A 25,101-nucleotide genomic window follows, 5' to 3' on the forward strand; every position below is an offset into this window, starting at 1 on the left:
TATGGTGTGTAAACTCTAGAGAATGATATAGGCTACATAAAAACAAGAGCAGAAAATGCAGCAGAGTTGGATTAATGAAAGTCTAGCCAAAGCAAGCTGGTAATGAGGGACATCATGTCTGTGGATTATTGCATATAAGTGAATAAATGGTGCTTGAACCTTATTACTGTAGAGGTAGGCCAGCATTCCCATTAATCATCTCATAACAACTTCTGGAAACTGACAACCACAATCATGCTGTTCTCCAACGCTAAAGTGACCATAGAGTGACACTGGAGAAGGGCTCATCCATGCCTGTTACAGCCTCAGCCCTTTTAGTTTGATGCCTCACATGTGAAAGGCATGTTGAGACATGTTCACTGTTAAAATCAATGTTATTTGTTCAAATTTATGATTTACAGTATATCATATATCTTGCACTCAAAAATTATGTAGATGCTGCATTGCAAAAATGAATTTGTCTATATATAAATATATTGCAAATAATTATTTTTTATTTTTTACAAAAAAGCTTTTAAAATGTGCGTTATCTGTCTGTGAGTGTATCAACTTTAAAACTTTGGACCTTGCATTACCTAACATTTCTTATGAAACTTTTCTTTATGAAAATTTAAACATAACATGACAAAAATTTGACAATGTATATTCGGTTGTGTTGTGAACTTTTGCAGCACGTTTCTGTATTTGGTTATGGTGTGAATTTTTTTTGTTGTGTTGTGATTAGGCTATTGGGAGCACATGTGTGTTGTGAAACGAAAAGACTGTAAAAGGACTTACCTTACTTATTATAAATATTTGAAAATAGAAAACAAGACAAAAAAGTTTTTGCAGAGTTTTACCGCCAGAGGATGCCAGTGAGTTCTTTATTGTCCAAGGTAAATATCTTTAGGTTTATATTGTTCATACAGGTCGCCGCCGCCAGGGGGCGCACCAAGCGCTGTCATATTTGTTTTGTACCATTTAAGATAAATTAGCACTAGAGCCTAGCAACAAACTTTGTAATTATCAGTCTTATTCAACAAACATTTAAAGTGCGTATTCTTGGTCATATGAGTTATATTTCCCCTTAATCAATCTTTCTTTCTTTCTTTCTTTCTTTCTTTCTTTCTTTCTTTCTTTCTTTCTTTCTTATGGAAAAAACACTGTTCCGTTTTTTTTCTTTTTACAGCGTCCTTAAAATATTCTTCTCATTTGCATGCTCTGATTTCTTGCAGAGCTCTGGCTTTGTTTTCGTTAGCTAACGGGACTATCCTTCGGGGCGGAGGACGATGCACTCGCGTGCGCGGAGGAACACAGTATGACAGCCTCCTCATGTAAGAGCTCTGTGTCATTGTAATGCAGCAAAGCAAGCTGTGATCACGGTCAACTTCTCCGAACGAACAGAAGATAAAGCTTAAACTCCCCTCACCTAACGGATCTTGCTTTTAACGTCTTGTCCTGCGTTTCATAAAAGTGAAGCGCTGATGTTTTCCTCCATTGTCCCGCGAAATCGAAAGCAGGACAGAGGGGTGAACTGAAGAAATGGTGTACACAGCTATCATATGGATCTGAAGAAGAGCACAATATCGTTGAAGAAGAACGGCATTAAACGGAACAGTTATTTTGTGAACTGACCTGCTATTATTCAGGCGATACTGCTATTCTAAAATGTAAAATCGATGTCGTTACACATCTAGATATTATTTATTTCGATTTTCCTGCTAAATTGTAATGGTAAAAATCTGCTACATTGTAAATGCAAATCTCTGGCTGTCATTTTAGCCAGCTCGCGATGGGCAACTCAATGACCCACCGCGCCGTTATTGAGCTAACGAGGCACTATAAAAGGGAGAGGGGGTTTGCAGCCCCTTTCTTTGCTTTTAAACTGAACTGACATCATGTAGCTCGAGAGGTTTGAGTTTGATTAATAGCCATTTCATCAAGCTATTTTGCGAAATGGCTTGTTAACTGGGTCAGAGAGTGACAGCGAAACATCCTGCGCATAGGCTAACTTATATATGACACTTCACATTTAACGTTAGCGATTCCTTTGTTTTGATTCTTACTTAAGCCAGACAGTTGTTAGTCAACTCTCAAATGTACTAAGTCGTCCTTCGCATTGACAGTTTGGGGATGACAGGATTCTTGAACAGACTGTCGTCGTCTGGATTAACGAGAGTTTGAAGAACTTGACAACCTCTCCATCACAAGCTAGTGTATCACAGCAGGACACTTGCCAAAAAAATGGAGACGGTGGGAGACTTTGAATACAGCCGAAAAGATCTCGTCGGACACGGAGCCTTTGCGGTCGTCTTCAAGGGAAGACATAAAAAGGTAAATAAACGCTAAGCATCATTGCAGATCTGGGCCATGCTTGTCATGCATCCCATTTAAAGTGGGGTATGCCTATTTAAATGTCAAATTTGCATAGAATAAATGTTTTCTAATATATACAAATATATATGCATTGTGCTTTTCACGTCTTGTGCGAGTCATAGCAATCCTTACTTAGAAACCGTGGGTTGTTTTATGTAAGGTGTGCTAGAATAGGTCACATACTGCTGGAGTCATTCATTCATAAAACAGCCTCCGCGAATAAGCCGTCTCTGACGTCAATATATTGACCGGTCTACTTTGGGCGGAAAGACAGTTATGATTTCTGCTTTATTATTTTTTTTATTTTTATTTTTTACATTGCCTAAATAAAAATAACGCACTGACTGGTGTTATGAGAAAATGGCAAGCCGTTTTAACATTATTGCCTAAACCTAACTAGCCTATCTATTTTTTAATGTAGGCTAGTGTTTTTTTAAATGGCTAGTCCAGTATCAACTAGCATCATTTTCATTTTAGTAGCTAGTCATTAGATTAGGTAACACTTTACAGTGTCCTTGTTACATACGTTACATGCACTTACCATAGTAACAGTAAATTAGACAAAATGACATGCAACTAACCCTCACCCAAACCCTACCCCTGTTAAGAAGCCTGCTGTTAATATTACTTAGTACTTAAATATAATTACACTGTAACACTGACACCTTAAAATAAAGTGTAACCTTATAAATCTGAAATAAATTTTAATAGAAACAATTGGGATAGATACTAGTGTTTTATAAATAGTTACTTGTAGATAAGACTTTATTAAGATCTCTTCTGAATCTCTAGTGAAGACAATTGTGAGGTTACTGGGCTATTTTCTCAGGTGAAACATCTGAGAAGCAGGCAACATCTCCAGTTTCTCAGTTTCTCTCCATGTAATGTCATTGGCGTCTATAGGAGAAACAATTAAGATATATCCGGTTATTAGGGCTGGGCCGATATGGCCTAACCCCCCGATTCACGATTTAAATAGATTTTTTTTTCCCCTTCTTAAAGGCACAATATGTATTTTTTTTGGTTTAAAAATATAAAAAATCACTATATCTATGTTATATATTTTTTAAAGTTGTGTATTTACATTATCCCGACAGTTCCAATTAACTTCTAAATCCAGAGAAATTAATATTTTAATTCGAAGACACGGACCGTGTCTTTATTTCCGTTATGTCGCAGTCAATGGCGTCATATCCGCGTTGTCCCTGGTTTCCGCTCGTGCTGCCATGGTAACCAGAGCTATGAACCAGAGCCCTCTGATAGTAACCAAGACGACAGACGTGGACCACTGTAGTTCGCAATGTCTATCTGCACGCTGTTGTTGTTTCGTTCAAACATTATGGACCATGGCAAGCAGACTTTGGATAAAAAAGGAGAACTAAAACGAGAATCAATATCAGCGCGGTGTTTTCGAGATGCCGAGAGCTCCATGAGCTAAATGTCCATATTCCTTTTATATCTGCGGGACTCGCGTCGCGTTTGGAGCTGATAGCTGTCTCTTAGCAATCCCGAACTGCTTCATATCATAGTCATGACAAAAACATCGATGTATTCAGTCATCCATAAACATTATTAGATCGGTCGGCTTGACGTTGACGACAAGATCCATAATTCTTAGCAAATGTTGCGTCATCAAACTACGCCTTTGTTATTGTAAATAGGTTAGCGACCCCAGTGGAGAAAAAATTCCATACTGTACGTTTAAAATCAATCTGCAGATGACACAGAAATTGTTCAAAACAAGTTTTAACTTAATTTTGTTTTGATTTTCCCTTCTGGGATTTGATCTGGATTTCCCCCTTGGGGTTAAAGTGCAATCAGAAAAAAACAAGCCAAAAAGACAAGATGGCAGGCCCTGCCTTTGTAAACAGTGAAAATGTAACATAACATACATGGGTGGATTGGGATTGGGGGGGATGTAAAAAAAAAAAGAAAAAAAAGAAACATATTACAATAAGTGTATTGTGATTGTCAAAACATTTGGTAACTAAACAGAATATTTTTTTATTTTTTTTGCGATGTAACAGAAGTAGCGACAGATATTTTCGATGTATTGTGATGTACATCCGATCCGAGTGCAACGGATTATTGAAAAAGAAAATATGTAGAGTGGGGACTTGGTTCAATCCACCGGTTGTTGATTGGATGAAAGGCAAATCTGAATGCAAGCTTGCTATTGATTGTAAGAAAAGAGCGGGTTTAAGGGGACTAAATGATTGGACAAGTCTGGCATACATCACCAGAAAGAAGTCTATTGTTTCACTAGAAGATCTACGGTAGTTATGACATTTTGATTAAATATGTATAAAACATTTTTTAACTGTAACATGCACGGATGAATTCACAATCAATAGCATATGCATTTAGAAAATAGATGAATTTCCATTTCCTGCCACTTTGAAAGCGTTTCAATCTCTCTAGAATGAAAACCAGGAATCAAAACCTTAAATGTACAGTTGAAAAAATGGTTAGGCTAACTGTTCAGTTTTGTTGAACCCTGGTCTTATCAGATCAAATGCTGATATTGATTTATTGTGCATAAGAGCTATCTCTGCATATATGTTTGTGTGTGTGGAAATGCTCAGTGTATGCACAGCATGTAGTACTACATCAGCTATATATAGCAGGAGTAATTCAATACATATTTATGATCACCTGCCTCATCCAAAGCAGCTGACTCGATTCAACCAGCGATTTTATTTTCATCCAATAAACATGGTGTTCATCATCACACATGCTTATGATCACTGATTGATGCATTCTAGCTTGAAGATGATGTCAAACATGCAGACATAGACATAAAATAGCTGTATATATAGGACATTTTTTCAGTAAAGCTTGAGCATTGAGTCTCTTCATTCCTTTTGAATGCTCATCTAGTAAATGGGGTCAATATAAAAGCCAACAGGGTTTTCTCGGGGATGCCTTTACCACGCTTGGCTGAGTTGGTTTTCAGTGAGGCCGGATGAACGCAACCGCTCTTGCGTGCTGCCAGCACTTTGCTATGGCACAGTGTGCCACAGGAACATCTCTTATTAACCTACATTTACATGAAAAGCATCGTTCTATTCATGGATTTTCACTCTGCGTTGGGGACACAGTTTCTTTAAGCTGGTGTGCGGCCCTATGGAGTCCCACCTTGCACAAGTGCCTCTCCCAAAGGCTAAAATCCCAATTATACTATCAGCTTTATGTGGTTGAGAAATAGATGCAGCATGCTGAAAAGAATGGCCTTTTGAAGCAAATGTTTGTGTCCTCAACAAAAGACTCCCACTTACAGGAATAAACAGTTAAACATTCAGAACTCTAACACTCAAAAATTAAAAAGTAAATGTTTTGTAAGATTCATATAAATGTAATTTGGCACATGTAACCCCTTTCTGCCATCCCACACTTGCTCTCTCTGTGTAATATTTGCAGAAGACTGATTGGGAGGTCGCAATCAAGAGTATTAACAAAAAGAATCTCTCCAAATCCCAGATTCTGCTTGGAAAAGAAATTAAAATTTTAAAGGTGAGTTGTTGTGTTTTGTGTGTGTGTGTGTGTTTTGAAAGAAATTAATACTTTAATTCAGCAAGAACACATTAAATTGATCAAAAGTGACAGTATAGATATTTAGAATGTTACAAAAGATTTATGTTTCTAATAAATCCTGTTTAAAACTTTCTATTCATCACGAATCCTGAAACAAAATGTATCACGGTTTACTTAAAATGTTATGCAGCACAACTGTTTTCAACACTGATATTAGAATGATTTCTAAAGGATTGTGTGACACTGAAGACTGAAGTAATGATGCTGAAAATTCAGCTTTGACATCACAGACATCACAATTTAAAATATATTAAAAATTAAAAACATTTTTTTTTTTAATTGTAAACTGTATTTTTGTGTTTACTGTATTTTTAAGCAAATAAATGCAGCCTTGGTGAGCATAAGATACCTATTTCAAAAACATTTAAAAAATCTTACCAAACTCAAAATTTGAATGCCAGTGTATATTATTTTGTGCAATTATTATTTTATTTTTATTATTTTAAATAATATAAAATGTATTTGTCTTATATTATTCTATTTATTTATGTTTATTATTATACTCTGTTAATTATAGACTGTTTATTTTTTGTTTATAGGAACTCCAGCATGAGAACATTGTGGCACTCTATGATGTCCAGGTAATGGCTTTTTACTGATTTATTACTATAATCTCTGAATGCTCTGCCCTCACTAATTCTGAGCAGATTTGCCTAGAGCTGTCAGTGCTCTACTATCCACTAAGAGCTGTGAGGGCCTACGGGACTGGCCCAGTTCTTATACAACACCACCCTTCACATGACAAGTCACATGACCTACCCTAGACTAAGCCTCACTGTACATTGCATGAGACCTCTTTGAAAATATCACACACATTATTCTCCAATGCTATGAAGTCATTAAAGAGGACGTTAATTGTAATTCTATAGCTATTTATGCAAAAAAATACATTGTGTGCGTTGTGCAGACCTTTATAAGTGTCTTACAGGGTACATTAGAGAATAATGTCACTGGCCAGGAGGAAATAAGATTATTTCTCAGCATCCTTGGGGCTGAATTCTGCATACTATGGTGAAAATGTCAGCCAGTTCTGTTAGCAAGCTAATTCATCCATCAATACCCTGCCTTCCTCCTTTCTGCATCCCACCAGCGGTATCATATAGGGGGAGGGTTTGCCTTCTCTGGAATGGTGTGGGCTGTTTAAACACCATTTCATTGGTCCAAACCCTCGGCTGACAGAGCAGGCACTGTTCTGAAAGGATGTTGATGTCTACGGCAGGATCAAACTGGGAAAAGCTGTAGGTTTAATTAGGCTGTTCTGACTCAGTCACCTACACACCTTTGACATGTAATGCTTCCCAGTATAGTGAGGTGAGTCGTTAAATATCCTGCACTTCCAACGCAGCGTGCGTCTTCCTGTGCTTATATAACACTCCCACCCGACACACACCTGCAGTGCTGATGGGGGCCCTTAGACCCCTCATCCTTCAGTTAAGCATGCTTCTCTGAATCAGTTTTTGTGCTGAACGGTGCAACATTTTTGGTCTTCTCCAGGAAGACACTTGAGAAGAAGAGTGATTTTTTGTGTGTAATCTATTTCTGCTCCAAGGGCAGAAGGTCTGAGGACACTACAAGCTGTTTACATTCATCTCACTGATCTCTCTAAGGCAGAACGTTCTTGAGGATACACTGTTTATCTCCATCAAAGAACTTTTTTTTTTTAGTTGGTGTGAGAAATTATAGCATTTTGTCTCGGCTGTGACAGTTAGCACCAAAATCTGCCCTGCTTGGCCCGAGGTGTGTTTTTCCTCTCTGCACTGAAATGGAGAAGTGGGTGTGAGTTGTGACGTACTGTAGCTGTTCATCAGCTGTTTCTGGAGACTTGCATGCTGTGTCGCTCATTCAGTCAGACGACCATAAATACATTTGTGCAACGCTGAGATCTGCTTCCTGCTAACTCTTGTTTTCTCAATCACGAGGTCAGTCTGACGGAGGTAGAAGTTGATCTTATTTTGTCCTGGAAGATTCAAGTCATCCCCCCTTCTCCCCCACTATAGTTAAAGGTCCCGTATTATGCCCCTTTTCACAAGATGTACAATAAGTCTCTGATGTCCCCAGAGTGTGTATGTGAAGTTTCAGCTCAAAATACCCAACAGATCATTTTTTACAGCATGTTTAAATTGTCATTTTTTGGGGCTCAGAAAAACGCGCTGTTTTAGTGTGTGCCCTTTAAATGCAAATAAGCTGCTGCTGGACGACCCAGGGGGCGGAGCTCCATGAGCTCGCGCTCAGTCTGTCAGGACAATTTCATCTCACGGAATGATGATAATATCAGAAACTCTCAGTAACGGTGTTCATTTCGAGTCGGACAATAATGCCTACAGAGTCAGAGTGCTGTATAGAGATGAAACAGGTATAGTTTAGTAGTTTAATTACGGTTATTATAACGTATTTGTCATCTGTTTGTATGTATCCATTATTTATTAATAGCCTACAAGTCTGCTGTTTCGGACCAGGTCCGAATGATGATCAGACATATACTGATGAGTTTAATAAAGTTTATTGTACATCACACAAAAGATGAAGCGTCAGTTTTACTTCAGAAAATCACCGTAAGAGCTGAGTAAACACAGTAAGTTATAAGAAGTGCGCAAGTACATAAACGAATTTCGGTAGAGTTGAGGGAGCATTCCTGTGGGCGGAGGTTAGTCAAAAAACGGTTCTAGTGACGTCATTAAAGAAGGAAGTAAAGGGATGTAGTCCAAACGGGCCGTTCGATGTAGGCGACTTCTGTTAAATAAAATATCTCGCTTGGCATTGAACTTTGAGCTTTATAATTTTACAGATATTATTTATACTCTAACAACAACATTACACACTAACTAAAGTTTGAAACATGGGATCACGAAGAACGGGACCTTTAAGCCGGGGTTTTTTCTGCCAGGAAAAGACCCAGATATCTGAATCATACTGAATACTCACATGGGCTTTTGCAGCTAGGACATTTGAATAGTAATTAGATTACAAATTATATGCGTCCTAAACACTAATAGTATTGAGTAGGTCTCTAGCCTAAGGCTTAAGTCTGGCACCTTTCTAGTCAGTGAATAAGAAAACAGAATCAGTTTTCAGTTTATACCATATGTTATCATAACTTTGTTGTATAATAGCTGCAATTATACTTTTCTAATTATACTAAAGTACTTCGTTTCCCAGTGCTCGCAAAATTAGTTTGGATGCCTGAAGGTAATACATTGCTTCTTCTCGATTTCATGAACTCACTATCACTCTGCGGATCTGTCACTTTCACTTAACTTATTGCACTGTAAACACAAAGCAAGTGGATACCTGCTTGATTGCTACTCAAATGAAATAAATGGCTGTTTACCTCAGCAGGCACCGTGAGCCGCACACTACAGAAGAACGTGACCTTTATCCACCACACTTCTCTTGATGGCAGCACAGAGCCCTGGGGAATACTAATGGCGTTCCAAGCTTCCAAGCCCAATTACGCTACCTTGGACTGTTTACAATCCACTGTCATTAAAGATGTTAGGAGGATTTACTTTTTTGTACCCAGCCAGAGGTGTCTAGTTAAAGCATAGCAACAGGGAGCCTTTGCCCTTTTACATTTCAGCTGTGCTGTGAGAGGTGGCCCTCAGATCCCACTACGCCACACGGAGCATATGCAGCGCGGTAGCACTCCGGCCCGAACCTGCAGCTCTGATAATGATCTCGTCCCACATGATGAAGAAGTGTGAATGAAGGCGGCTTGTGATTAATACCAACGTCAGTGCCAGTTCACACGTGCGTGCTTGCTTAGAACACATACACATAGAGATGTTAGAGCGTTTTTGAGCTTTTTCTCAATGGGGATCTGTACAGATGGAGCTGAAGATATTGCCATAGCTGTTTAATTACAGGCTTGCAGTGAGAGCTGAGCAGCTCCAGTCAAATGCTATTCAGTGGTGTTCCTGCTCTGGCAGAGGGAGGCTGGAGACCTGCTGTAATAACAGGGTGGCGATTCTTTCTTCTGCCTGAATGAGTGAACTTGTGCTTTTCCTTTAAAGGGATAGAGCACCCAAAAACTCACCCTCGTGTAGAGCCGCACAATTAATCAAAACAAAAGCAAAATAGCAAAATACCTTGGTGCGATTATCAAATTGCAAAGTCTACAATTTAATTCAATTAAAATATGCATTGAATTTTGCAGATTAAAAAATACCACAGTGTTCCTTTACACATGAAGAGCTGATGATCCAGTGTTTTCAGTGTCTCAGAGTGGCTCGGTTCACAGTAAATGGTGCTCCATAGTCCAGACAAAATCATCTCTGCACACGCTATAAGTTTACCTCACTTATAATGCATAGGTATTTTTGGGAATGCAACATCCGCCAAATCATCTTCCCAAACTTGTAATTAAAAGTGCTTATAAACAGGCATCAAAAGAGAAGCTTTAAGCTCCTTGTGGATTTTTGCCAAAATAAAAGCTTTATGGTTTAATGTTAAAAAAGTATTTAAAACAGCCATAAATATTAGTATTGTAATTTTACAGTTGTACTTTAAAATAAAATTATTATACATTTTTTTATGTAATATCACAATAGTAATATTTGCTTGATTGTAGGGCTGCTCAATTTGTTTTGATGTCAATATGACTGTATAATAATAATGATAAAAACGTCATTAATAATAACATTATTAATTCCTTAATTGTTATTATTTTATAGTCATAACGATATACATAAAATATACATTCTGACCAAACTTTGCAGCCCTACAAACAAGCACAGGAAACCTGGAGGTTTTTTTTTTTTTTTCAATCATAAAACTAAAAAAACTGAAAACATTTAAAATGAATTGCAGTCCTACCCTCATAAGGTTCCACACCTGTATGCCTTTATATTTTCTGTACAACACAAAAGAAGATATTTAAAAAAACTGCAATACAATGAAAGTTAATAGGGCTGTTTTGGACACCACTCACTTTTTTTGCATGGACAACATTTTTGAAACATTCTTCAAACAATCCCTTGAATAAACAGAGAAGTGTACAGTCATTTTAAGGATAGGGAAATATAAGGGCTGGAAGGATTCTAACTTGGAATCATGAAGTTGGAGGGAGGAGTGGGTGGGGTTTTGAGTCGGGGTGGGAGGAGCCAGGTTTGTATGCATGAGACAACCTATAACTACATGTATCAAAACAGAACTTGAACTTCCTGTTAGAGAACAGCGTGTCCCAGTGGAGGACGGATTGACTTGTTGTCTTCAGTTTTCTGAGAAGGAGGGGAGGAATGAATTCAAATGAAGCCTATCAGCAATGAGTGGTGGGTGCTGGAAAAGAAAGACAGCATGGGAACATATGGAAACTGTTAACGTTTTCCTCGAGAGCTGCCTGCAGGAACTAATAAGTGTTCAGCTAATAAATTGTGTTCACTATGGTGGATGATACCTCTTTGCCATTAAGCACTAAATCTATTCATTCACATTACAGTGTAGTAGTGTTCTCTAAATGTTCACCTTTAAGGTTTGTTTCTCATTTCTTACCACCAACCCACCAACATGTCACCAAGTGTAGGCTGTCTGTTTATTTACCAGCCCTTCGTGGGCTGTAGACACAAGAAAGCATGTTTATTTTTGTCTTAATCTCTTTCTCTATCTTACAACTGTGAAGGTTCATGGCCTTGCCTCAGGCAAAATGATGTGCTGTTGTTCTTCAATACCTGTTCTTGCTGATAACGATACTCAAGTGTGTCAATCAGAGCTCCAGGGACATTGCTTTAGAAACAATCTCATCTGAAAGGACAGTCTGTGTCTTTAGACTCACGACACCTTGAGTATACCTTACATCCCTAGAATGTTGTGTTCCGTTATCATGTAGATAACTAGAAACCGGTTGAGTTTCTAAGAAGGAACACATCAATCTCTCGCAATTGGTTGCACATGTGGTGTTTCTGAAATATTCCTAGAATTTAAAGCGCTGCTTTGGCTGGAATCAGAATGATGTAATCCAACACTTCTAGTTATGATGCAGTACTCCCTCTGCCTGGCGGGAGCATGCTGCCTTTTGACTTCATGTCATGCCTGTATTTTCTGATGTTTTGAAGCTCATGTTAGCTCTGGAGATATGATCAGAATGCAGCCTAGCTCTAGCTTTGTTTTTTTGTCAATGGTGCTTTGTTGTAGGGTTGACCCGATACCAAACTTTTACAGTCAAAATTTGCCAACTCTTGATGTCTGCTGTTGCACCGAAATTAATTTTGTACTGAAACACAGAAATTCTCATTTTATTTTAGGTGAAAACTTAAACTGAAAATAAAATTTTGTTGATTAAATTGGTTAGTCGAACTTTTTATGCTGTCGTGTTCTCCGGTGATTAAACCAGTCATAGTAAAGTTCTTAGGCAATGAAATGGCTCTTGATATTTCAGCCGAACAAATTTTACATATTGCGACTCTTGCATCCTTTTAGGTCAGAGTCAAGTTCGTGCATGACACGTTTACCTGTTGTAGCTCATTCATGTTGTGTGCATGAATATTTTAGCAGAATATTCCAGTTGCCAAAATTCCAATGCATTTCTAGTTTGTTGTTATCTCTAGCTTTTTTAAAATAATTGATATTGGCTGACTACCAATATGGTGCTGATATATCACATTATTCTCCATTACCATTTAGGACCAGGCATGCTGCCAGCTGCCAAATATGCTAACTTGCTCTAAACATGCAGTAACTAATGTTACTTTCCCACTGAATTTTGCTAAGTAGCAGCACATTGTTCTGAGGTACTGAAAGTTTCAAAATGATGGCAGTTCAGGTATTCTAGCCGTTTGTCCAGAGTCCAGTCTTTGGTAACTGACCTATTTTTATCCTTGTTCACATAACAAATATAAATGATATAACAAATGTGCTTAAATCATGATGCATATTGTTAGGCAAGATTCCAAGATCTCTTGCCAAGAAGTAAGGAAAAAATTGGCAGAAGATCAGGGCGGGACATTTGTGTTTGGACATGTAGTTCTTGATCCAAAGCTGTTTGTTTTTCTTTTCCTGCCCGCACTTGGTCAGCGGTTCCTCTTGTGCCTCTCATCAAATGGCCTGTGTGTTTGTTTGTGTTTGTGTATCATGCTCAGGGCCAGCTGGCTTCAGATGAACTCACAGATGGTCAAGTTCAAGAAATGTGATGGTTAATGACGTCCTTGAGTTGATCTACCCCTCCACCCAGCCGAAGCTGTTCCATTTCCTTTCTCCTTCCTATCCCCCACCACAGCCAGCTCAAATCAGCCCTATATGCAATCAGACTGACAACCAGAGGTTGTGCCCCTTGTAGCCCCTAGGCTGCATTGATCCCAGATCCCATAAACAGATCTACAGCAGAACTGGGGAGGTGGGCTTGTCTGGGATCAGATTACAGAGAAGGAAGTATCTTGCTTGCAGAATGCAAATCTTGTCAAGTCATGAGCCCATGAGCTGCTCATAAATTTTTTATCAAGATTATGAAGACAAACACTTTTTTTCTTCAGCATAACATGGACTAGGGATATAATTATTCTTTTACTATTTTGTCCAACTAAATTAAAAATGAAACACTAAAAACTAAAATCAATTTAAATGCTACAAGTGAATTCAGACATCAAAACATTATAATGTACAGTATGAACATTTTGCATTAATTACATTTAGCAGTATTATTAATGTTATGATCATGCCCTGTTTAGTTTTATTTTCTGTCACTGTTTTGCCTGAGTTTTAGTTCATTGTTTGTTACCATAGTTTCTAATTAGTATTGCACCTGTTCGTTATTCTGTTGATTGTATTATCTGTGTACTTAAGCCCTGTGCACTGTGTAACGTGTTGTTGCTTTGTTAATTCTTCGTGTTTATTGAAGTGACATTTAAATTATTAGTGTTATTTTTAATGGATTTTTTTGACCAAATCACTGAAACCAAAAATAAAGTTTTCATTTAACTGAAAATCGGAACAAAAATACAGTTTCAGTAATTAAATTCGGATAACTGAACTAATTATGCTATTCAGGGTGTTGAGTTTTCAGGAGATGAATTAAACCAGTTCTAGTCAAATGAGCCACCTCTCGATATTTCAGTCAAACAAATTTTTTACAGATTGCTACTCTTCATTTTTGATCATTGATGGAGCTTATCCATGTTGTGTGCATAAAATAGACATCGATGAAGTCAAAACACATCATTGAACAAGCACTGATTAAAAGTCACTATTTTGGTCAATGATTTCAGTCCTTTAAAACTCTTCTGGCCTGAAAAAAAACGAAAGTTCTTTTAGCCAAATATTTTCGGTTGCCGAAATTTTGGTGCATCACTAGGTATTAAGGATTAACTTTAAGTGTGTGTTATGTGATGGGAAGGGTAATCTTAATGTAAAAATAAGGGAAATTAGCACACAGAGATTTTGAATATTTAGTCATCTTGAATAGGTGAGGTAATGAGATATAGTGAGGAGGAACAAGAGGTGATGTGGGCAGATGGGAGTGTTGGCCGCTATTACAAACTCTCCCCACACACTCTCTCCACAGGCAACCACTTATGAGCAGCACATAAAATGGCCGCACTTTCCTTGTTAATGGACCAGTCCATCACAACTGCATTAATGGGCTGCCAACATCAATTCACTGAAAAATACCAGGAATCATAAAACTTTAAGATCAGATTGTGGAGGAAGTTCTATAGATTGGTGGCTTGTCTTGATTACTGTAACAGCCCGCTTTCTTGGAAAAAACCAAAGGGTCTTGTGCTTTTTATTTGGCCAGCATTCCGCATCTAATTCCTTCAGTATTGACACAGTAGCCCTAATAGCTGTTATGAGGCTAGTGTGTCTAATGGTTTCAGCACCAGGATGTTTGCATGCCAGGATTTGAAACGTGAGTCGTCTTCACTTACGCACGTGCCTGTATTTCCACAACCACGTGGTTGCTGGAGGACATGGACCTGTGTGCAAACAAATCAGTGTCGGTGATGGATGTTTGCTGTTATGGGCTGTTTCTGAGTAAAATCTTGTTTTTCTTTCTTTCAGGAAACGCCAAGTTCTGTATTCCTGGTTATGGAGGTGAGTTTAAAGCATGTATTCTCCCCTCTGTCTCTCCCTCTCTCTTGTTGTTTCTGTCTTTTACATGCTCTTGTTTTAGTCATGAGGCCACAGTGTGCCTCTGCCTAATGTTTCATGGCTATTCTTTCTAGTATTGCCCAACACTGCAGTCTCTGAAGGAGAAACAAACACATCAAGAGGCCAAACTAAAAATATCTGTTCAGGGAAAGCTGCTCACAAAAACAATTTCAAGAGCTTTAATATTAACTATCTTTAGCATGTAATATCAGTCCAACCCTTCTCTTGTATGTAGCTTCTGATAATGCAACCTGCTGGCTTTCTGAGTATAATTTATTGGGACCTTTCTGTGTGACCTGAGAGGGGGTTTGCAGCTAGAATTTGGCTCAAACTAGAGGTCTTCACAACTAAAAGCATAAACAAATTGCTCTTTTTGATTAATTCTGTAGAATATGAAACTTTCTTGCAAGCCAGAAGTAAATGTGTTTTTTTTTATTTTTTTTTATCAATCCTTCATTAAAGGTTCTATTGTTCAGTCAGTGTTTTATAGATGTTATGTCATGTTAACTGTAGTGTATTATCTCTGTACTCAACACCCAGTATGCTCAGGGCTATTTCTCTCCTGCCATCAATGATGTGGAAATTTACTGGCCACAAATACATGCTGACCATCCCATAATTCTGCATCACTTCATCAGATTCATTGATGTGTGTGTCACTAAACCAGCCTTCCTCCTCCTGTAGCCCATGAAATATCCAGTCCTCGAGCTTCGACATAGTTTTTTATTGTTCAGTATTGGTTTCAAAGTTGAGTTTTATTATCTCTTTTTGTTTCCTCTTCAAGTACTGCAATGGAGGAGACCTGGCAGACTATTTGCAAGGTAAGCAGCTTGTGAGGTAAACACATCATTTGGTCAGACTGCTCAAATAAAAAGAGCATTGTTTTTAAAGCACATTTTAGGGAAGTCCACCTATAAATGGGTTTCTAAAGTTTCTTTGCACATTAAACAAGGATGTATTTCTCTGCGAGCTAGAGTTGAAGTGTCTGTCTCCAGGGCTCAATCTCAAAGCACACTTACCACCAACACTCTCACAGAGTCACTGCTGCCTCCATTATCATATAAATTTACAGCTCATAGAGGTTTGTCCACATATCCCACAGACCCATTGTGAATAAACTGGAGTCTGTGTACTTCAGTTTGATGTTTACGAGCAATCTTTGTTCCGTCAGAGGAATCTGATTGGTCTATAAACCAAGTTTTCACCGAGTGTGTGACACAGAGGGCATAATAGAGATTACTCTGGTGCCATTTACTTAGTGTGAGTGATGTTGGCTGGACTGTTACCTCTTGTTATGTTCAGACAGATTGTTATCTTTGTGTAACCATGCTCTTGTCCTCTTACCCTTCTCCCTTGTTTAATTATGCAACCGTTTCTTAGTTATACAACCTCACAGCTATGCCAAATACTGTTTTGGGATCAGTACGAGGTTCATTGTGATCATAATTGCTTTGTTTACAGAGCAGATTGAGTGAAGGGAATCCTCTTAACAGCTCAGTGGATTACACCAGTTTTGTTCTAACAGGGGACCCGGATCTCCATGTAAAATCCCTGAGCAGCTTCTGATTTTAACAGTCTCACCAATCAGGGGCCTAGAGAACATGACTCTGATGGTCTTGGATTAGCTCAGTGCAGTGTACATCCTTATTTAAAGGGATAGTTCATCCAAAATAGTTAATCTCACTTCATCACTCACCAAAGTGCTCAACAACAATTAGGGTGGCCTGTTGGCCTGGGCCAAAAATCATGGAAATGAATAAAACCTTAAAAGGTCACGATGAACATTTCAATCGTCAATCTACATTTTTCTAGTTATGCTCAGTTCTACAGTATTTTGATATAAATTACTCACAACATTTTGTCTGTTTTATCGCTTAAAACAGACATAATGGTCACATTAGCAAAATTTTGTTGAAATTTAGTGGGCAAAAAACTTCCAGGCCCGGTTTCACAGACATGGCTTAGATGAAGCCAGGATTAGGCTTTAGTTCAATTAGGGCATTTAAGTAGCTTTTATAAATGTACCTTAGACAAATATAAATATACAAGATAAATATATATATAAAAGATATATTAGTGCAAGTTGATTTCAGTTAAAACAGCTCAAACATGTATTTTAGTCTGGGACTAGGCTTAAGCCTTGTCTGTCAACCGGGGGTCATTGTCTGTAGTCAATAGTCTAGCGATTTATGAAGCAAAGCTCACATTGAAGTCACTTTCAAACCAAGCAGCTTTCTGTTGGTCAACACAGTGAAGTTGCGACCCACTTTAACTCAATGCAAAATCTGCGGTAGGAATTTCACAATCTTGTGGACTCCTATTGAAATTACTTCTTCTTTTTTTTTTGCTCAAAATTTGGCGAACAGTGGTGAATGTGACCACACCTTAAAGATTTTGCTCTTCAAAACTAGTAAATCTGAGGTTTCTTGACACATAAAGCCAATTTTCAATTTCAGCAAATGAAACATTGTATGATGTGTGTAAGCGGTTATATCAGCTGCAAGGCTATCTGGTTAAATGAGGTTTTTATAGAATGTCTTAATGGATTTTATAGCCATGTTTCTCAGAGGTACAATGTCTTTGCTCTTCCAGCCAAGGGCACTCTGCGAGAGGACACACTGAGGGTCTTTCTACAGCAGATTGCGGCAGCTATGCGCATCCTCAACAGCAAGGGGATCATTCACAGAGACCTCAAACCTCAGAACATCCTGCTGTCCTACACGGGACGCAAGAAGTCCAGCATCAGCGGCATACGCATCAAGATTGGTAACACTCTACATAACGATTTGTAGCTAATATTACTATATAGACCTTATTATATCTACTGTATAATTCAAATGTCTGAGACCACATTACAAATCTGATATCCAAAATTAAACTTAAACCTGGACATAAATATCTCAAGACGTTTGTAGTCCACTGTGTATGTATGTACAGTCTGTATAATAGCATCATACTCTTTCTGCCCTCTGATCTCTCACACAGCCTGTTCTTTGTTTCCATTGTCTCAGTCTGTGCAGAAGATATAAGTCGTGACTCTCAGACAGCAGTATGTTGCTATTAATAACACCGGTGGTCTCTTTGTTTAACAGCTGACTTTGGTTTTGCAAGATATCTCCAGAGCAACATGATGGCGGCCACATTATGTGGATCCCCAATGTACATGGTCAGTAGCCACATACTGAATTCTGTCTCACTGTCTCAGATTTGTGAAATACATCAGCGGTGTGAGACTTTGGCAGCATCATGTTCTCATAATTTGTAATCCATCACCTCTCTTCGCAGGCCCCAGAGGTGATCATGTCCCAGAACTATGATGCCAAAGCTGACCTGTGGAGCATTGGGACTGTCATTTATCAGTGCCTCGTGGGAAAGCCACCTTTCCAGGTGATGTTCATGACAATGAAGCAAAACTGAGATCATATAGGACCTAATTATCTGATTTGAAGACTTTGCTGTTTTTTTTTTTGTTGTGATGATGTTTTAATGGTGTTTTATGTGTGTATATACTGAATGACCAGGCTAACAGTCCCCAGGACTTGAGGATGTTCTATGAGAAGAACAAGACTTTGGTGCCAAAGTAAGAGCACTGACTATTTTTCTTTTTTCTTTTGTTGTGTTTCATATGTGTCATAATGCTCAAATTGTTGTTTTCCCCAAAAATATTAAGCAGCACAACTGTATAAAAAATGTATAATAATGAGAAATGTTTCTTGAGCACCAAATCAGCATATTAAGCTGAGTTCACACTGCCAGCGACACGCAGCGACAAAGCAACATGATTTCAATGACATGAGCGAATGTAGGTTTGTCTAGCAGTGCGACAAAGTTGAGATACTGTTAGGTCCAAATATATATGGACCTAACTGTATGTTGAACTGTATGCAAATGAAGAGCAACTTTCAGGAGCGACAACCAGAAGGAGTGAAGTCAGGTGTGATTGAGGAAAAGAGCCATCACTAGATCCTGTAGTGGAGTGTTGTGATAGAGGAAAAGTTATTTTAGTGGTCAGCAACTTTTATTATATATCTCTGTGCTGACTCCCACGTAAACCCAGATAGACCGGCGCTTGCACTTTCGCTGCAGATAAATAGCCGAAATGGAAAAGAGCACTCGCTGTTTCTTGTTCGCCTTTAGTATTAAGCAGTTTATGTACTGAGACCATTTATATTTAGTCTTTTCCCTCCAAGAAAACGAATTCAGTGTCTACAGCATGGAATAACATCCGTGAATGTCATTCATAAACGTTACCAGGCAATCGGTTGTGGGAACAGCCACTAGTGACCCCACCTCCAGCCACTGGCGACATGCAGCGACAAAGTCACTGGCAGTGTGAACACAGCTTTAGAATGATTTCTGAAGGATCATGTGACACTGAATACTCAAATAATGGCTGCTGAAAATTCAGCTTTGCATCACAAGAAATAAATTACAGTTTGAAATGTATCAAAATAGAAAACATTTATTTTAAATTATAATAATATTTCACAATATTACTGTTTTTACTGTTTTTTTTTAATCAAATAAATGCAGCCTGGGTGAGAACAACAGACTTTTTTCAAAAACATAAAACAATCTTACCAACCCTAAACTTGTGAACAGTAGTGTCTGTACACAAAGTTGCTGAAATGACAAAACTCTTCATTAACATATTCTTTACTCAAAATTCACTGAAAAATTAAAAAAGATTTTTGATTATATTTTATTATTCAGCCAATAATCTCGATATGGCCAATCATTAGGCCCTATTTACTGAATAACTAAAGCTTTCTGTTCACAGCATCCCGAGAGAGACGTCTCCTCCACTGGAAGATCTGCTGCTGGGGCTGCTCCAGAGGAACCAGAAGGATCGTATGGATTTTGGTCAGTGTATTTCTGTTGTTTCAGTGCATTGTTGGAGGATTTCCACCTTGTTTTTCCCTTTCCTCATTCTCATATTTGTCTGTCTGCAGACACTTTCTTCAGTCATCCTTTCTTGGAACCGACATCAACTATTAAAAAATGTAAGTAAGAACCATTTGATGAGCAAATTTAATGAATAAGGTGTGGCTGGACACTAAACCAGTTTTTTCTTTTACCCAGCATCACCTGTGCCAGTGCCAACGTGCTCTGGCTTGGTCTCAGACAGCACGTGTGGCAGCTCTCCTTCCTGTCGTTACGTGTCTCCTCCGGTAAGCACCTTACATTGTCATTGCTGAATGCGCTGTCACAGACATGAGCAGTTCCTAAACTAGGGTGTTGCATGAGATGATTGCGGCGTTGAGAAGTTTAATAGCACTGACTCAGCTCAAGGTAATCCAGTGTTTACCTCCACCTTTGTTTTGCAGTCCCTGCCAGACATGCAGACTCTCCCCGAGGACGTGCTTTCCTCTCCACCTCTCGGCCCTCCCAACTACCTGCAGCTGTCCAAAGAGTCGGGCGGCAGCACCAGCAGCAAGAACTCCTCCTGTGACACGGACGACTTTGTGCTGGTGCCACATCTTTCCGGAGAGCAGTCCTGTGAGTCACATTACTTCACCGAACACGTCACACGCTTGCACTGCAAAAATCATTTAATCATCAGTACATTTGTCTCTTTTTTTCTGTAAAAAAAAAAAAATCAAAACATCCTTAAAACAAGATCAATTTATTTGAGAGGCAAAAAGGTTTTTATTAAATTTTTTCAACAGTATTGTCCATTAATGGGAGATAATATAATTAAAGATGTATTATTCCTCTATACGCAAAACAATATACTTTAAAACTGTTGTAAATGTAATTTGAATCCTAAATCTAGAGACAAGAAAAACACTTATATTTTCTGAAAACAAGTATTAATATCTTAAAACAGTTTAGTAAAATCTTAATATTTTAATATTAAGTACAATATTTTAAGAATTGTTTAGTATGTTTCAATTTTTTTAACTGGAAAACTTTTCAGATAAATAGTCTTGAAATAAGCCTCTTTTTTTTTTTAAATAAATCTTACAAAATATAAAATTATTGAAGAAATATTTGATATCAGAAATATCAGATTTTTTTTTAGATTTAAAAAAAAACAATTTAGTGTGATTTGTAAGCTGTTTTCCTCATGGGACCAAAAAATGTCTCCACAAGGACAAGGATTTTGGAAATTGACAGCTTTGCGGGGGAATTTTGTCCCCATAACATATGTTATACCTGAACCACACACACACACACTAGATTTGAGCAGCTGCTGGAGCTGTTTGTGTGTGTTTTAGAGTATAGAGAGGCGTCTGCTGAGTCAGCGCTATGAAACCCTTCCAGCGCTGATTGCGCTCTCACAAGCTGTGATTTGCTGGTGTTTGTGAGACTGTGTGTATTTGTAGTTCTCATGACTTTCTTTCTCTTCTCCTTAGATGACCTTCCAATGGGGGCAGTGGGCCGCAGGCCGTCCAGTGAATTCCTTCTGTGTGGAGGGTGAGTGTGACATCACTGATATGGTTCACTCACAATGCATTACAATGCTTTCACGCATGCATGTTTACTTGCGTCAAATGTTAAACAAGGTTTATAGGCCAAAGATGCACAGTTCACTGTCAAGTCCGACATGCGGACAGGAATATTAACAATGGTTAAATCATCTTAATCCTTTTTGGCTGTTTGCACCATGGAAATATGGAGTTATGGATTAGCACACTGATCTGTTTGTTTCGTTGTCATTGGAGATATTTTTGGTGCCTTCTACTCCCAAACTATTTAATCATGGAAGTGAAAGCCAGGGCGAGTTCACGGTTGTGTGACTCTGGGTGGTGTGTCTGTTGTTATTGCAGGAGGAAGCTGAGAGGTGAATCACATGGCTGGTGAATGAGTCCTGTGGGAGCGAATATGTGTGTGTGTGTTTGTGCTCCTGCCCTAAGAATAGACACCCTGCTGTCATTTCTTACCATCTGCATGTGATATAAAACTGTTTCCACACCGTTTACTTGTGACCCGACCTCTATTTTTGTCCAGAGGTGCAGAAATAATCACCCATCGCATCGGCTGTTTTGTGGCTAGACCCTTGTTATTGTGCAGTTATGCAGTGGATCTGACATTGACAGTTAAAACATTCATATGCTGCTCATTTTTTGTCTGTTACTCATGTAAAACAGAAGTTGTGAGAGTCGGTGCATCTTCTCCGAGTCACTTCCTTCTGCTCTGTGGCTTTTCTGTTTCCCTCTCTTGTTCAAGCGAGGCATACTCCACCTTCACTGTCTCCTCTCTGTCTGCTTATTCTTTTTCACACTTATACACTAACTGCCAAAAGTTTGGACACACTTGATTGAATTTGATTTCATGATTTATTTATTTATTTTTAATATTAGAGATGCACCCAAATAAAAACTGATAACCAATAAATGGCAAATATTAAAATTCCTACTATTTTGTTTAAATAAATTAAAAATAAAACACTAAAAACTTAAATGCTGCTACTGAATTTAGTCACAACGGCATTATAATGCAGTGTGTAAAATGTTCATTCTGAGATTTGCTAAAGATAAAAAGGTAAAACTTTACAATAAGGTCTCATTAGTTAACATTAGTTTATGTATTAACATGAACTAATGAATACTTTAACAAATGTATTGTTCATTGTTAATCTTTATTAATGTTAGTTAAAAAAATACAGTCGTTCATTGTTTGTTCATGTTAATTCACAGTGCATATACTAATGTTAACAAATACAACTTTTGATTTTAATAATGTTAGTAAATGTTGAAATTAACATTTAATAAAATTTGCAAATACTGTATGTGCAGTTCATTCTTAGTTCATGTTAACTAAAGTAGTTAACTAATGTTAACTAATGAAACCTTATTGTAAATTGTTACCGAAAAAATTTCAATGTTATTAGATGATTTGTGCTTTTAAAGATTTAAGTGAGAAGTCTTTTATGCTGTATTTATTTGATCAAAAATACAGTAAAAACAGTAATACTATGAAATAACTGTTTTAATAGATTTAAAATTTGTATTTATTCCTGTGATGGCAAAGCTGAATTTTCAGCATCATTAGTCCAGTCTTCAGTGTCACACGATCATTCAGAAATCATTCTAATATGCTGATTTACTATTATCAATGTTGAAAACAGTTGTGCTGCTTAATATTTTTGTGGAAACAGTGATAGATTTTTTTTTTCACATTATTTGATGAATAGAAAATTCAAATGAACAGCATTATTGTTTTAAATAGACATTTTTGTAACATTATAAATGTCTTTACTGTCACTTTTGATCAATTTAAAAACTATATATTTTTTTCTGTATTCAGTTTGTTACTGACCCCAAACTTTTGAACAATAGTGTCATATATAATATATATAGATGTATTATTGTATATAGCCTCATCATTTATGTCCTGTTTGGTTTGTTGTGCCATGCTGAACTGACTCTGGGTCAAACAAAGAAACTCTCTTTGTGTGCAGTTGTTGTGCAGCCTGGTTAACCGCTCACGTGTAGCCCACACTCCTCCCTCACTCATTACATAATCCAGGAGACTGGAGCTCAAACAGTAATGTGCAGCTTCCTTTCTCCCTTTTAGCTCCCCTTCCTTCTTATCAGACCTTTGCACGGTGCGCGCACTTGACCCAGTCATGACATCTGTGAAAAAACATTGTGTTCCTGATAAAATAAGAACGAGCTGTTTTGTTTTCTTTGTCTGTGACTGGTGAGGGTAGGTGGACCAAGCACGTGTCACTGCCTAAAAAGCACCGCCCACGACTCCTCCCTCCTCCTTACTGATTGGTCAGGGCTTTGTGTTTACACCCGTAGCTCCGCCCTATGTGGTTCGGCCATGCCCTCTGAGCAGAAACGGCTTTTGCTGAACTCGTTTGACAAAGTTGGAAACGTCTCGCACTTTACATTTAGCGATCGCATGTTGAATGAGACTTTGATCTTGAGGATTTTGTCGAGGTTTTATGGCCTAAATGGGTTTGGAAAAGCATTCTGACTGGATTGAAACCTTGTTTTCTGGGTTTCTCAGGCCACCGCAGCCATCCACCGGACAGACCCCAATGGTGTCGCCACGAAGCGAGACCACGCCAATACCTGTGCCCACACAGGTACGAAACTACCAGCGGATCAAACAGAACCTCTCCAGCAGCCCAACCACAACACTCTATGGCTCTCCCAGGTAAGACATCCAACAACGGGAATGTTTAACTCTGCTACGTACTGTATGTGGCATATCCATGTCTTTATAATGCTATGTAAAGATTTCTTTTCACTCTCGAATTTGCATCTGTTTCCTAAACTTGCTCACTTGTATAGCTGAGAATTTTCTAAGTGGTCTTTAAGAACAGATGGGTTTAGGGTCTTCAGGCAGGTTTTTAGTAGAGTCTGGAGATTTTGACTGTTGCTTGTCCCCTATTAGTCACGCCAGACCTCAGCAGCTGCTTAGACTACTTCACTCTGACCTGCCCTGCGTCTCAAAAAGTGATTAATCTCATCACAGCATCCTTGCTGTCCTTGTGCCCAGGGCCAGGCTGGTTCACTTTATACTACCCTGTTAGTCAGCTCGGGCACGGTGATGGTGAAGTGGCCCCGGGCACCAATTCAGACCTGATCTTTGAGTCATAACTGTCTTCCAGGTGCCAGTGCACTGAACTATGTAACATTTCTGAGCTTACCAAGTTTTGACATGAGTGATTTTTTGTGTCACTAAGCTCATTTATGAATTGTTTAGGAAGGGAGGAATATTGAGTATCTCACTTTAAAGTTAAAGAAAATGCGAACCGTAACAACGCTGATGACAGAGGACGTCCTGCAAATTGTGTTTCATATACAAGGGCCTAAAAAAGTAACATGTATGAATTTCTTACCATTCAAAAGTTTGGGGTTGGTAAAAAGAAGTCTATTACGCTCAACAAAGCTACATTTATTAATAAAAAATACAGTAAAAACTGTAATATTGTGAAATATTATTGCAATTTTAAATATGTATAAATGTAATTTATTCCTGTGATGGCAAAGCTGAATTTTTTAAGCATCATTACTCCAGTCTTCAGTGTCACATGATCCTTAAGAAAACATTCTAATATGCTGATTTGCTGCTCAAGACACAGTTCTTAGTATCAACAATATTGTGGAGCTTAAT

The 25,101-nt window shown here is 38.2% G+C and overlaps 1 protein-coding gene across 3 annotated transcripts in view; it reads left to right on the forward strand.

The window, feature by feature from the left end:
- Positions 1-1,272: 1,272 nt before the first annotated feature.
- Positions 1,273-25,101, forward strand: part of ulk2 (unc-51 like autophagy activating kinase 2) — a 33,586-nt gene continuing 9,757 nt past the window's right edge. For all 3 annotated transcript variants that reach the window (XM_084126829.1, XM_084126830.1, XM_084126831.1), the window contains exons 1-15: positions 1,273-2,313; positions 5,776-5,868; positions 6,489-6,530; positions 14,935-14,967; positions 15,809-15,845; positions 17,617-17,790; positions 18,117-18,190; positions 18,310-18,411; positions 18,546-18,604; positions 19,805-19,887; positions 19,977-20,027; positions 20,107-20,195; positions 20,352-20,523; positions 21,384-21,444; positions 23,989-24,138. In XM_084126829.1, coding sequence (XP_083982955.1) covers positions 2,224-2,313; positions 5,776-5,868; positions 6,489-6,530; positions 14,935-14,967; positions 15,809-15,845; positions 17,617-17,790; positions 18,117-18,190; positions 18,310-18,411; positions 18,546-18,604; positions 19,805-19,887; positions 19,977-20,027; positions 20,107-20,195; positions 20,352-20,523; positions 21,384-21,444; positions 23,989-24,138 — 1,310 coding nt within the window. In that variant the 5' untranslated portion in view covers positions 1,273-2,223. The remainder of the gene's footprint in view (positions 2,314-5,775; positions 5,869-6,488; positions 6,531-14,934; positions 14,968-15,808; positions 15,846-17,616; positions 17,791-18,116; positions 18,191-18,309; positions 18,412-18,545; positions 18,605-19,804; positions 19,888-19,976; positions 20,028-20,106; positions 20,196-20,351; positions 20,524-21,383; positions 21,445-23,988; positions 24,139-25,101) is intronic.

This window comes from Abramis brama, assembly GCF_963993115.1.
Source record: "Abramis brama genome assembly, chromosome: 10".
Classification (NCBI taxonomy): domain Eukaryota; kingdom Metazoa; phylum Chordata; class Actinopteri; order Cypriniformes; family Leuciscidae; genus Abramis; species Abramis brama.